Genomic DNA, 14,073 nt, shown 5'->3' with positions numbered 1-14,073 from the left:
CAATCACTCTTCAGTTGGCTGTTAAACCACGTTTTAGGGGACTCAGAGGCTGGAATTCAGATGAGATCACAGGATGGCCTCTGAGCAGTCCTTCAGGGCCTCAGCTAGAGAGTGCAATGGTGGGGGGCGCTCAACAGCTAGAACCACGGGGTTCATCATGCACATGGGTGCCAGTTGCTGGCTGTCCACCAGAGCATCCACGCATGGCCTCTTCATTGGGCCTGGGCTGCCTCACAGCATGGCGGCCTGGGAGGGGTCATTTGCTTCTATGGCACCTTAGGGCTCCAAACACAAAGCTCTCAGAACTACCTTTATAAAATAGATTGGCTTAAATTACACAGGGAGCTGGCCTAATCCAGCACAATGTATTTCTAGCCTGTTGGTGGGCAGAGCTGGGAAGACCAGGCCTATTTTGTCAGTTAGAAACCCAGACCTTTGGATCTTGTGGGTGGCACTGTGTCGCCCCTGCATCTACCCAGCATTTCAGGCCATGACCTTAGATGGAGACTGCATTTAGGACAGCAGCTTCCCCCACATCTCGGACAGGGCTGTGCATTGGCACAGAGAGAGATACTGGTGAGGGTTTCAGGAGGCAGGGACTGAGCAGTGGGCCCATCCGCTCATTAATGAGTGTTTATTAAGCACCTACTGTGTGCAGGCACAGCTTTGGGTTCTTGGGGTACAGCAGAGAAGGGGCCTGCCTTTGGGGCTTGCATTCTGGTGGGAAGATATCAACCCTAAGGAGCACACCACCACGTGAAGATGCAGGGCTGCGAGCCATAGCAGAGGGCAGGATGGGGCGACCCAGGCTGGCCGCACAGTGTGACTGCAGCCTGGCCCCCTCCCAGGCCTCCTGGGCCCCAGGGCCTCCAGAGTGTCCCCTTCCATGTTTCCATGTGTAGTCTTTCTTAGGATGTATTTCCTTCCTCACGTTTTTTTTTTCTTCTGTTTTACACATTTTGCAAGTTCATGAAAATTATTACACTAACTTCAGACTCATTAGCAAATACATATTATTTAACTATCATTTAAAAACAAGGCCTTGCTCCCCTTGGGCCCTCAGTTCTCAGCTACTCCAGTCCCTAACTGCTGGGTCCCCTGGCCGACGTTAGCCCCCAGCTGGTAGGAGCACCCACCATCCTGGGCTGCCGGCCACTGTCCATGTGGGCTTCACTTGAGGGGACAGCTCCCCAGGTGCGGCTGCCTGGCCCCAGGACCCCAGGCACCCGTGGGGCTCACCCTGACGTGACCACCTTCCTTCACCTCTGGCCCACACTTCCATTCCAAAGGCTTTGCGGAAAAAGGCTCCATGTGGTGCCAAGGGGAATTTTCACACCTGGCAACGCAAGCCCTTGCCTGCCGGCCAGGATCTGCGAGCCAGACTCAGAGTGTGGAGTGCGAGGGGTTCCACCAGGGCACGCAGAGTGTCCCCCCAGTACTGGCTCCATTCTGCACTGCACCTACTCTTCCCTTGGTAGGAGGTTTGGAACACCGAGCTGGTTCCTTCAAAGCCTGGGCTCCCCCTGTCCCAGCTGACTGCATCCCCTGCAGGTGCCGACTGGCGGTCCCTGCCGACGGGCTGCCGCAGATCGCTGTGGTGTTCATCTTCGCCAATGAAGCCCTGTCTGTCATCCTGCGGTCGGTGCACAGCGTGGTCAACCACACGCCCTCCCGGCTCCTCAAGGAGATCGTCCTGGTGGACGACAACAGTGATAATGGTGAGTGGGGCCAACCGGCTGGCTGGGCACGGGAGTCGGACAGGGAGGGCCAGGCCACGTCCCCTTGGAGGCTCCGGGAGGCTCCACCGTCCTCTGCCAGCTTCTGCCTGTGGCCGCATGGCCCTGCCTCTGCTGTCATCACATGGCCCCTCCTCTCCTGGTAAGGACACTTGTCGCTGCATTTGGGGCCACCCTATGAATCCAAGAGGATTTCATCTCAAGATCCTTAAATGGTAATCATTTCCAAATAAGGTCCCATTCTGAGGTTCTGGGTAGACAAATTTTGGGGGTAACCATTCCACCCCTTCAGCTGTCATCCGGAAAGGCCCGGCAGTGTCATTGTCCTCCATGCTGATCACTGAGACTCAGGGCTTCAAGGGGCATTTGCTGTTGGAGCTGGGCTGGTGCTCACGGCCGGGACCTCCAGGTCCCATGGGCCTCCCAGCATGGCCTGTGTCAGCCTCAGGCCCACGGGGGCGTGTCCTATACCACCAGGCACAGAGGGCTCAAACCCCAGCAAGGGTCTGGGGCTGCAGAAGCAGGACAAGAGGGGCCCGAGCCCCACTGTAGGCATTGAAATCGGGGTCCCAGTGGGCTGAGCTGCACCCGCCCCACCACTGCTCCAGGATCTTTGGAATCACTTCCCGGAAGGGGAGGTGGCGGAACCAGGGAGACACCTTCCAAGGCTTCCAGGAAGGCTGGCGGTGCCGTGTTATAGGGAGAGCTTCAGGCCCAGTGTCTGGCCTGGGCGTCAATGCTGTGAACAGCCCTGAGCTGACTGGGTGGTGGGGTCCGCGTCTGCTGGGAAAGGCAGCACAGCATACAGGAGGCTGCTCCCGGGAAGACAGCTGGCCTCCCAGGAAGGACTGGGCTCCCAGCAACAGGGCATTTACAAGTGGTCACTGGGCCTGAGGCATGTCAAGGGTCAGCAAACACCCAGAGGCATGTTTGGGGTTTCCAGTCCTCCTTGGGCACCCCCCTGCCCACCCCAACCTGGCCTCCCCATCCCAGAACAGGGCAAGCTGCCTGCTCCTTTCCCATGCCATTATTGTCCACACTGCTCCCAGCTGCCCTTTCTTCACAGCCAGGTCAGGGCCCAAAGTCGCCTCCCAGACAGGTGCCCGGTCCAGCTGCCAGGAGGAGCCTGCTACCCTCAGGCCCACGCCTGATGTCTTTTTCATACCAGCTCTAATCTGTACTATTAGACTTCGTGTTTGCCTGCACATCTGGCCACTGGGAGCTTCCTCAGGCTGACTCCTGCCTTTTACACATACCTTCATCAATTTTTAATAGTTTATTGAGTTGAAATTCTCATAGCATGAAATTAACTTTTTAAAAACGTAACAGTTCAGCTCAGGGGCATTCGGGGGGTCCATGCTGTGGTGCAGCCTCCCCACCTCTGCCTTGGGGACTTGCTCATCCTCCCATCTAAACTCCATCCCCACAAATCTCTAACCCATCCTGCTCCCCCAGCCCCTGGCCCCCACCATCCTGCTCCCTGTCTGTGAGTTTGACGACCTAGGGACCTCATGTAGGTAGTCATACAGGGTCTGCCCTTTGGGACTGGCTGATTTCACTGAGCCCCATGCCCTCATGGTCCACCCACATAGCAGGTGTTGGGATTTCCTCCTCTTACGGCTGAGTAACGTTTTACCCTGATGATGGCCACATTTGCTTATCCACTCATCCTCCCATGGACTGTACTCCTGTTTAGGGCTCAGTAATTGAGTCCCATTTTCCCCTCATAACACTTGCCTCTGTCTGGACCGGCCCTGAATGCTCTCTTGTTTGCCGTCTCCCGCAGCAATGCCAACTTCACGGTGCAGCAGCTGGGGCCCTGTCTCCCTGTGGTCTCCCAGCATCTTGGACCACCAGCCGCACTGGGTCCTCTTAAACGTGTATGAGGTCTGGATCTGGGGCACAGTGCCCCAGCCTATCCACGCCGATCTTGGGTCTCCAGGACCTCAGGCCCCTCCTGAGATGTTGGCGGGCTGTGCTGAGATGCCTGCTTTCCTCCTTTGCAGTGGAACTCAAGTTCAACCTGGACCAGTACGTCAACAAGAGGTACCCAGGCCTCGTGAAGATTGTCCGCAACAGCCGGCGAGAAGGCCTGATCCGGGCACGGCTGCAGGGTTGGAAGGTCGCCACCGCCCCTGTGGTTGGCTTCTTTGATGCCCATGTGGAATTCAGCACAGGCTGGTAAGGGCTGGCACCAGGTGGGCATAATAGGCAGGATGGTCTCCTGCATGGGAGGCTGTTGGGGAGATCACAGCTCATGTAGGAATGGATTTAGGGAATCTGTGGCAGGACCCTGGCACAGAGGAGTAGCCTGGCAAGGCCAACGGGCACCTGAGCCCAGCCCTGCGGACTCTCTGTTCAGCTCCATGAATCCAGAAAGCATCTGTGAGGAATAAAATGAGGATGTTCCTGTGAACTCAGACCAGGGAAATGCCCACAGGGCCCCAAACAGATACTAGACACCTGTGCCACTGGGCACACAGCGGAAGCAACTTCTCATCTTCATGGAAAATTCTAGATCAAAGAGCCCACAGGTTCCATGTTAGCCCCTCCACACAGGGAACATGTCTGGTGGGGACGCTGGGATGCCTATGGTGACTCAGAAACAGGTATGCAGATGACCCAGAGGGGGGACCCCTGAAACAGGAAGGCTGGGTCCTGGGCTTGCCCTTGCCTACAGGTCCTCCAAACCCAGGCTAGCAGCATCAGTGGCCCCTGAGGCTGGCAGAGCTGCAGGTCTGTGCTACCCAGGGTCTCTAGAGTGGGGTCCTGGGGTCTGTCCCCCACTGGGGTCTCTCAGGCCTGGACCACTTGGAGTCCTCTCCCAGCTCTAAGGAGCCCAGCGATTCCTTGAGAACTGAGTCACTTGTCCACAAGCAAGGGGGAGGCAGAAGGTCCCCACAGGTGCTGGACGCAGGGGAGGTTCTAGCACTCTGTCCAGACCCTGCTCACCCAAGGCTGTGAGCACATGCTAGAGGATGTGTAGACAGAAGGCAGGATGTGCCTCCAAGTGTTCTGGAAAGTGCTGCTGTGCTTCTCACGTGGTCCTTAATTTCCTCTCGGGCTGCAGGGAGGCACCCCCCGCCCTGAGCCCTGCTCACTAGAGGGCGGCAACCACAGAAGGCTCAGTGTACAGGAATCGTGCATGACGGTCAGATGCCCCATGAGGCGTGTGCAGGGAGAATGCGCTGTGTGGGGGGCGGGTAGTGAGCTCCACACCTCCATCTCCTCTTCTGCAGAATGGCAGGGTTGGAGGCATGCGTCGGGGACTGCTGCCAGGGTTGGCCATGTGATGTTTGGGAAGCCCTCAATGGTGCCAGGCACACATGTGTCAGCGAAGAACTTAACCCAGAGTGTAAACCAGCACCCAGGGGACTGCTTGTGTTGGAGGTGGTCTGAGAGTGATGGTGACTCTGAACAAACAAGTGTGGGCAGGGGAGGGCCACTCAGGGTACCAGGGTCCTGCCTGCCTTGTCCCTTCTGGGGTCCAGGTGTTCCTTTTCATAAGGCCCTGTCCCTGCTGTCTCTGCCTCTGAGGTCATGTGATCTCTCATCTGGGTCTTTAACTCCCTCTGCCTTTCTCTTAAAAGGACACCAGTCCTTGGACTTAGGGCCCCCAAATTCAGGAGGATTTCCTCTTGACCTCTTTAATTGAATTACACTACAAACAGTTTATTTCCAAATTAGGTCACACTCACAGGTTCTGCATGGACATCTTTTTGGGAAATCCACCATCCAACCCTCTGCCAGCTCCTGTGGCCCCAGGTGACCTCAGCTTGCGGCTGTGTCCCTTCTGTCTCTGCCTCCATCCTCGCACAGCCTCTTCTCTTCTTTTATTAGGGTCTTTGTCATTGGATTTAGGGCCCACTTGGTAGTCCAGGGTGATCCTCTCAAGGTCCTTAAATTAAATCCGCAGAGGATGAGTCCACAGTGAACAGGGGGCTGCCTGCAGCACCTGTCAACTGAGCCACAGGGAAAAGGGTCTAGAGCGGCCAGCTCACCCCAACTCTTCCTTTCCCATGACATCTATCACCTGCTATTATTATTTATATGTTATTGTCTGTCCCTACCAGGGTCACTCCATACAGGTATGCAAGTTGTGCACTGCACAACCATACTGATATATCTTAAGCTCCTTGAGGCATTTGGAGGCCACTTGGGAGACCCATGAGTCTGTCACATTAAAATGCAATTTTAAACTGTGTAACTTTAATTTTCTCAACTGCCAGTTATCCATTTGCAAATAGCCCTCCCCTCCCAAAATCGCCTCTACAAAGATCCTGCCTCATTAGCACATATGGCATTTGCAGAGAGCTTTTTATCTCCAAGGCACTTTGCTAACACTAATTAATTAATCCTCCTAGAGAAGCTGAAAGAGGTAAATACAAGCCTTTCATTCAGAAGGACGCAAAAGAAGACAGGCCACTCATAGCTCACCAGATGGGGTCAGAAGACTTGCCTCCGACCCTGCTTTGGACCTTTCTGTCCCTCACTGCAGGTGTGTGGTCACTGCATCAGCAGGCAGCTCATGACCGTAGCTGAACTCCAGTTCAAGGGCAGGCCTCTGGGCATCTCTTATCCTTGCAGTGGACAAGGTTGTCTCCAAGGGTGAAGTGGCACATGCTTCCCTGGGGGCTCTTTGCACAGAGAAACTGCAACTCGTGCTGGGGAGGTCACAGGAGGAGCCCATGTCCTTGGTCCTCTCCCCTCTGGCTTCATCGCCAGCCCCATTTCTCCCCCTAGGCTCCTAGCCTGCTCCCCAGGTGCACCAGTGCATCCCAGGGCCTCAGCGTTGCTGTTACTTCTTCATGGAATGCCCACTTCCCCCACCCCCTCTCCAACACCGTCAGGTCATCACTAGTGCATCCTACACTGGACGCCCTGTTTACAACTGCAACTCCGAACCCTCTCCAGGTCCATAAGGTCTCCCTAACCTTGCTTTCTTTTCACTCCACAATAGCTATCACCTTCTAAAGTATTTTGCTATTTACTTACAGGTTATTGTCTGGTCCCTCTGCAAGCCCAGTCAGGCAGGACCACTGCGTACTGTTGTGTAGGTGGCACACTGCACAACAGTTCCTGATAGTCTTTCCTGGTCCTTCCAATACATCATAAGCTCCCTGAGGCATGGGTTTTTCTCTTTTTCAGTTCATTAATGTACTCCAGTTTGTGCCATGGGGCATGGCACATAACTGGTCCTCAATGCTTATAAATGAATGTGCTGCCCACAGGTGTAAGAAAGGAAGGTCAGAAAGTGGGGCTCAGTGGCGAGAGAAGCTGAGCTATGAAGTAGGCCCACTGACACTCAGCCGGCCCACAGGAAACCCTGGAGCAAGGACAGCCCTTCAGAAATGTCAGGGGCTGGGCCAAAATCATTTCTGTAACCCTAGTGTCAATCTGGAAGCGCAAGCCCTGGTGAGCAGGGGGAGCAGGGCAGGCCTGCACCCCAGACTGCCCGGGGCATGCAGCTGGGAGGTGCTCAGACCCAGCACTCAGCAGGCAGGTGGTCAAGGGGCCATCAGACCCAGGTGCAGCCGCGTAGCCCAGGCTCCTGCCTGTGGGTGAGCTGGCCCCTCCTCGGGGCACAGGGTAGGGCCCAGAGTCCAGGCCTTCCTCATGGCCGTGTGCTTCCCCACAGGGCCGAGCCTGCCCTCACGCGGATCCAGGAGGACCGCCGGCGCATCGTCCTGCCGGCCATCGACAACATCAAGTACGACACGTTCGAGGTACAGCAATACGCCAGCGCAGCCCATGGCTACAACTGGGGCCTCTGGTGCATGTACATCATCCCGCCCCAGGACTGGCTGGATCGTGGAGACGAGGCGGCACCCATCAGGTGAGCCAGCTGCTGTGGGGGGTTAGGGGCCGGGGCCTGGACAACCTTCCCCTGGGAGAATTGCGGCAGGAGGCAGCAGGCAGGAGTTGGTCCAGGTGTGCAGGGGATCTGATCTTGGGGAGACTGGGGAGCTGGCTCCGGTCTCTGACCTGAGGTGTGGCCAGGTCAGGTGTAGAGAGAAGGAGGGAGAGGGAAGGAGACAGACACAGAGAGGGGTACGGGCAGCTGGGCCCAAGTTACTGCTGGTCAGTCAGGGCAGCACATGGTCCCCTCCACTGCCGTCAGCCTTCCTCACTCGGCAGGGCCGGCAGCGGGAGGGCGTCGGACATCACCTTGCCACATGCTGGAGGATCTGTGCCCTTGACAGAAGGACAGGCCTGATCCCCTTGAGGAAGGGTCCTCTGCATGGCCAAAATTTGTCCTCTTAGCCTTCTTGTCAGCCTCTGTGAAGGCCCACTGGACTGGTGGCGACTAGCCAGGAATTAACAGAATCTGTGCTTTGGAAAAGGGAATTTCCCCAAAAGGGAGCTTTGGGGGTTGTTGGACGTTGGCTGTGCCTGAATTCCCAGAGATCAGTGGCCCTGCCCTGAAGTCCTAGGAGGGCATGGAGTCCCTCAGTTTCCTCCCCCAGGTCTGGAATAACTGGGGCAGCAAGTCGGAGACACTCACCAAAGGAAAGATGTGGAGGCATGGCCAGGGGAGAGCTCCTCAGCTGACCCAGGGGCAGAGGTGGTCAAGTGCACCTGGGGGATACGGAGGCTTCTGGGCTCCCAGCGGTGCGGAGTGCAGGCCAGACCAGCGCTGGCAATTCAGGTTCCCCACTGCCCTGAAGTTCTTTGTTGCAGCAGTTGTTGCACCCTTACCCAGGGGATGCCTCCAGGCTCCCCATGCCCGGGGAAGGGCTCCCCACAACCCCCAACAACGGCAGACATTCAGAGTGAGCCCTGTACCCAGTTCCCTGCAGAAAGCTCTCTTGAAGACTCTCTGGTGGAGGCAGATCACAAGACCACCCCCAGCTGGGGAAATCGCCTCCCCAAGACATGTGTGGGCCCACAGCCCTGGAGGGAAGAGCGCTGCCCTTCTCTTGAAGGATACGGCTCGTACATCCCCATCTGAAGCCCATGCCGGAAGTTATTCAGCACTGGGAGAGACTGACATCTGAAGATTTACCTTGAGAAATTTTTGGCCATTCACGTGGCTGCCCTCCACGTCTAGCATGGAATACATGCAAAATGGCTCCTCCTACCTGCTTCTCATATCCCCGGAGGAGAAACTGAGCATAGAGCAGCTGAGCGAGTCTCTGAGGCCCCACAGCCTGGGCACAGGGCCAGGGTGGGCTCTCAAACCCACGCCCGTCACCACTGCACTAAACCCTCACTCGAAGCTCAGTGCAATGATTTTGGTTCTCAATTCGTAGCTCAAGGAAGAGAGAATGGAAGGCATCATTAAGGCTTGCACTCCAGGGAAGGTATTTCGGTGTTGGTGGGACCGAAAAGCACCTCCCCTGCGCCGGGTAGGCAGGGAGCAGGGGGTGCCCTGGGAAGGGCTACTGGCCCACGGGTCCACGCTGCCCTATGCTGAGGGTGCTGGCCTTGAACAATATCAAAATGGAGATATTTTCAGGGTTGTGAACAAGGTCCCCTGAGACCCACACACAAGAGGCTTCCTGGTTCTGCCTGCGTAGTGCTCTGAGCTCCTTAGTGGCAGGACCCCTCCCCACTGCACAAGGCCCCAGGGTCCTCCGGGGAGCAGCTACAATGCCATGTGGCTCCCAGCGGCCTCTCCCTGCCACCACGGAGCCTTGGCCAGGCTTGTACTCTGTGCCCAGGAGGAGTCAGATCCCAACCCAAGTGTCTGGTGGACTGTGGAGGGCCTGCGGGCATTGGCAGCTTCTTACTGGGGCAAGAGGAGCCCCAAGGAGCAGCCTCCAGGAAGGGAGACCCCCCACCTGGCACCCCACTCCTCCCTGTAGGACAGACCCTGTGGGACCAAGGCTTGGGTCACACCGGCTCACACACACACTCAGGAGCGCAGTGCCTCTGCTTTCTGACTTTTCCACTTAACACCTGAGAAGGTTTCTGGGTGCTGGGTGGTGTGATGACAGAGGGGCTTGGTGGCTAGGTGACATCCCATCAAAGGGATACTCAAAATAATCTCTCCGTTTACATGAATGGCCGCTAAGCTGATCCAGCTTTGTGCCACTCTAAGTCACACAGCAACACCCAGCTGTGTGTGAGGAGCTTTCAGATCCACCTCCCAGGATAAATGCCAGGGGTGGGATTAGGGAACGAAATAATCAGCAAATGGTCCCCAGGCTGCAGACTCTGCCAGCAGCTTGTGTTCATTGACAGTGTTCATCTGTACAGCAGGCCTCAGAAGGAGGTGCGGCCTGCTTCTCATATCCCCGGAGGAGAAACTGAGCATAGAGCAGCTGAGCGAGTCTCTGAGGCCCCACAGCCTGGGCACAGGGCCAGGGTGGGCTCTCAAACCCACGCCCGTCACCACTGCACTAAACCCTCACTCGAAGCTCAGTGCAATGATTTTGGTTCTCAATTCGTAGCCCCAAACTTTTCCAAGCAGTTGAACCAATCCACACCAGTTTTTCCACAAACTCCACCGCCGTGTGCTGCCCTCCACGTCTAGCATGGAATACATGCAAAATGGCTCCTCCTACTGCCAGTGCAACACACTCTCCCTGGGCTCACTAGTCGAGCACGTGTGTGTTTGGTATGATGCCAAAAGCAAGTTGACTCACCCTGACCTTGTCAGCGCTGGAGGCTGAAGGACACGTTCGGGATCTGCGTTTTATCAGCCCCCAATTAGGGGGACTAGGGAGTGTGTGCTGTGTATCTGTGTGCCTTTGTGCAAGTGCTGCATGTATGTCTATGTGTATCCGTGTGTGTCTGCTGAGGAGGTATATCTGTGTTTATGTAGGGGGTACATATGTGTGTTTGTGTGCATGTATTTGTGGGACCACATGTGTGTGTATCTTTGTGTGTCTGTGTGTGTATGATGCTGTGTGTGTACTTATGGGTGCGTGTGCCTATGTGTCACCTCAACCAGGCATGGGCCCTGGTGAGGGTCCTTTGCCATGTACCCCCACCTCTAGCAGGTGTAGAGCAGCCCAGAGATATGGATGCCCCAGAACTGAGGACCCCCAGCTCAGGCTGTTTTCTGAAATCATAGCAAGGATTTCCCACACAAATACATCCAGTGCCAGCTGATTCTGCTCCTGCGGCCTTACAAGTTTAAGTTCATTTGGGGACTCTGAACAATAACAAAAGAACCATTACCAGCAATCATAGACTTGGCAGAGAATCTGGCACTTGAATTCATCAGAGATGACCCTGAGATTCTTCCCTGTTGTTGTTTAAAATGAGAAAAGTATGTGCCATACATTGGTGAACTGTACTTAACCACATGCTCGTTATTAAAAGACAAATGTGGCATTAAAACTTCATTACCATTAGATTTGCGACTGAAATCTAATGATAGAACAAATTGGATTTTTGTACAAATAAAAGGATAATCTATGTTTAAAGCCTGTGTTATTCTTGGACATTCACTTCTGACTTCCTAGTCACTGGGGGCAGAAATACTTCTTTGTGATGGAAAGCAATGTTTCACTGTAGTTTTCGTTGCAGAGGAATTTAACACCTGTAGGAGCAGAGGGCGGGCATGAGGCAGACATGGAGGAGGGAGCAGCCTCAGCCTTCACCTTTGAGGCGCCACAAGAGCCTTTGGGACAAGGGGAAGCCTTGGCTGGCTGCTCCTGGAGCTCAGGGGGAAACTAAGCCTAAGCCCTCAGCCTACAAGGGTATTGTCTTTGATTTGACACAAAATCTTTCATCAAAAGCTTAGAAGGTCCTGTTTTCTTACAACATATAGACTGTGCCAACTTCTTGCTGGAGAGACATTCTCCTTTTCTGTTTTCTGTCTCTTTTTATCCTTACCACCTAGCACTCACTATATCCTTAATTCCATGTTGATGAGTGAATGTGCAATCCTGCCCACTATTCCCCACCATTCTGCCTCATTATGGCCTGCTCTGTCATGCTCCAGGAGATCACTTCCTTGGGGACACACACCACTGGCAGAATTTCATGCATACTAAAAAAAATAAAACTAGCACTTCGATGCATGATTTCACAGACACAATTGCTCCCAACACTTCTTAAATATGCAGATGTACATAGAATGATTACAGAAATAATAGTAGAGTTGGCTATCTGTGGCATATAGCTGCACAGGCTGTACACTATACAGCTTCAAGGTGTGTCATTCAGAGTCTGATATCAATGAGGGAACTGCAGAGTTGAGCAGTGCACAACCCACACAACTGCCCATGGCAACCCCAACTACTGATACACAGATAGGACAAAATAATGGAGAAGATAGGCAGGTGACTCAAGCTTGGGAAGTTATGTTCACAGCAATGAAACAATTCGTCAGATACACTTAGTTTTTTAACTCTCTACTCTGAGTTGCCTGAATTGAACGCTGGCTTTTGTCACCAGCTGATGTTCTTCAGAGAGTGTTTGGACTTGGTCTATGCTGGGTGTTTGGTGGAACCCCAGGCTCTGAGGGATGCAAAGACAAGTGTTTTTCCTAGAAGCTGGAGAAGCAGCTGTCCCGAGCCCTGGACACAGTCACCAAGCAGAGATGAGAAACCCAGGGATGAGGGGTGAGGATGAGGAAGGACAGGTGGTGGACCCATATGGGCTCCCCTGCTGCTGGCCCAGTCTGTGCACTGCACCCTGGCAGGGGCTCAGGGTCAGAAGTGGCAACCTGCTCATGTCACTGTCTGCTTCCCACCAGGACTCCAGCCATGATCGGCTGCTCATTCGTGGTGGACCGGGAGTATTTCGGGGACATTGGCCTGCTGGATCCAGGCATGGAGGTGTATGGTGGAGAGAACATTGAACTGGGCATGAGGGTGAGTGACGCTGGGCTGGGGAAACCTAGACCTCCCAGGGGAGCCCTGCAGTGGAGGTCTATGCACCTAGACCTCCCAGGGGGTACCCCGCAGTGGGGGGTCCTCAGTGGGGGTCTGCAGTGGGAGTGTCTGCAGTGGGGGGTCCAGAGTGGGGAGTGGGTACAACACGATGGGCTCTAGGCATGGAGGAGGGTATGGATGTCACTGTACATGGGCGTAGATGTGGAAAGACATCAGTACGGGTGCAGACATACATGCAGGAGATCTCTTCACATATAGTCACATGATGTACATAAAGCTTATAGATGAGTATGCACTTATAGATGTATTTTTCACTTTTATGGCGGACCAGATTTAACTGCCAGAAACAGAAAAATTCTAGCAACGTAAAGTGAATTGTAAATAGTGAAGGAAGAAAGAAAAAATGAAAAGGAGGCAGACAGAGGCTGACACCAAACCCCCTGGGGTCTGCTGGGGTGTGTGTGGGGGGAACACCCAGCCTGAACTGCAGGCCGAGCAGCAGGCTGGTCTCACGTCCAAGATGGGGCCTCAGAAGGCTGAGGCCCATGCTCTGGGCCAGCAGCGGAAGGCAAGGGCCCTGAGGCCAGCACCTCGTCTGCACCTGCCACCAGCCTACGTGCAGCTCAATCCCCCAGTGCAGAGCAGGGGCTCCCACAAACCCATCAGCCCATGAACTAGAGAGTGGTGCATGGGGACGGAGCAGTGGGTTGGGCAGGGTAAGACTGGGCATGCCCGTGGCCAGCAAGCTGGGGGAGGGACCTTCCCACCTCAGTTCTCAGGGAGCGGCTGTCCCAGGTCAGAGCGAGGCTGACCCACAGCACGCTCCACAAAAGCCTGCCGCCGGCCAGGGGCCTCTGTCTCCTGTGTTCAGGACTTGCAGGCTGCACACACTGCTCAGGGCCTCTGGGCAAAGGCCCCTGGCACCGGGCAACCTGCTCAATAATCTCTGGCTGCCCCCTGGGCCCACTGGCTCCCCTGGCCCTGCCACCCTGATCAATCCTGGGCCTGTCCGCACCTGGAGTTTCTGCTACAGGCCATGTTGTCCCTGGAGGACCAGCCAAACCGAAGGCCTCCACCCACCAGACACAGTGAAGGGTAAAAGCCAATGGGGCTTAGGCCTGAAGCTCAAGATGGAGGCTGGACCCGAAATCAGGCCTGAGAGGTGCCAACCAGGAAACTGAGTCCAAGCCAGGACTCATGGCACTCCCTGGGAAAGTGGAGGGGAGTCTGCCCTCCTGACTCCCAAGTCTTTGTCTCTCTGTCTCTTTCCTCCCAAGCCCAAGCTCAAGGCCGTGTCAGACCCACACCCCGAGTGCTCCCACCGCAGGATGTGATCACCATCTGCCCCCCACAAGCGGCCCTGGGCTCTCTCGCCCTCTTGTGGCCTCTGGCAGAAGCGTCCTTGGGGCTCCAGGCCTTTGGACGCCCCTTTGGAGAGGACCTGGGCTGCGGGCGGTAGCATCCTGTGCCGTCCACAGTGGCGCCGTGCCTCTCTGCGCTGGTGGTACAGTCACCTTCTTTTTGGTGGCAGGTGATGGTTTTGG

The 14,073-nt window shown here is 55.3% G+C and overlaps 1 protein-coding gene across 4 annotated transcripts in view; it reads left to right on the top strand.

The window, feature by feature from the left end:
• GALNT9 (polypeptide N-acetylgalactosaminyltransferase 9) overlaps nt 1-14,073 on the top strand; it is a 58,016-nt gene that overhangs the window by 25,521 nt on the left and 18,422 nt on the right. For all 4 annotated transcript variants that reach the window (XR_005060278.2, XR_005060277.2, XM_037014546.2 and 1 more), the window contains exons 3-6: nt 1,552-1,718; nt 3,743-3,917; nt 7,375-7,572; nt 12,391-12,508. Coding sequence is in view for 2 of the 4 variants with exons in the window: in XM_037014546.2 (XP_036870441.1) it covers nt 1,552-1,718; nt 3,743-3,917; nt 7,375-7,572; nt 12,391-12,508 (658 nt within the window). In the remaining 2 variants the exon portion in view is untranslated. The remainder of the gene's footprint in view (nt 1-1,551; nt 1,719-3,742; nt 3,918-7,374; nt 7,573-12,390; nt 12,509-14,073) is intronic.

The sequence above is a fragment of the Manis javanica genome, chromosome 15 (assembly GCF_040802235.1).
Source record: "Manis javanica isolate MJ-LG chromosome 15, MJ_LKY, whole genome shotgun sequence".
NCBI classification, from domain to species: Eukaryota; Metazoa; Chordata; class Mammalia; order Pholidota; family Manidae; genus Manis; species Manis javanica.
Note: the sequence above shows the minus strand (reverse complement) of the source record. Positions and strands in the feature narration are given on the sequence as shown.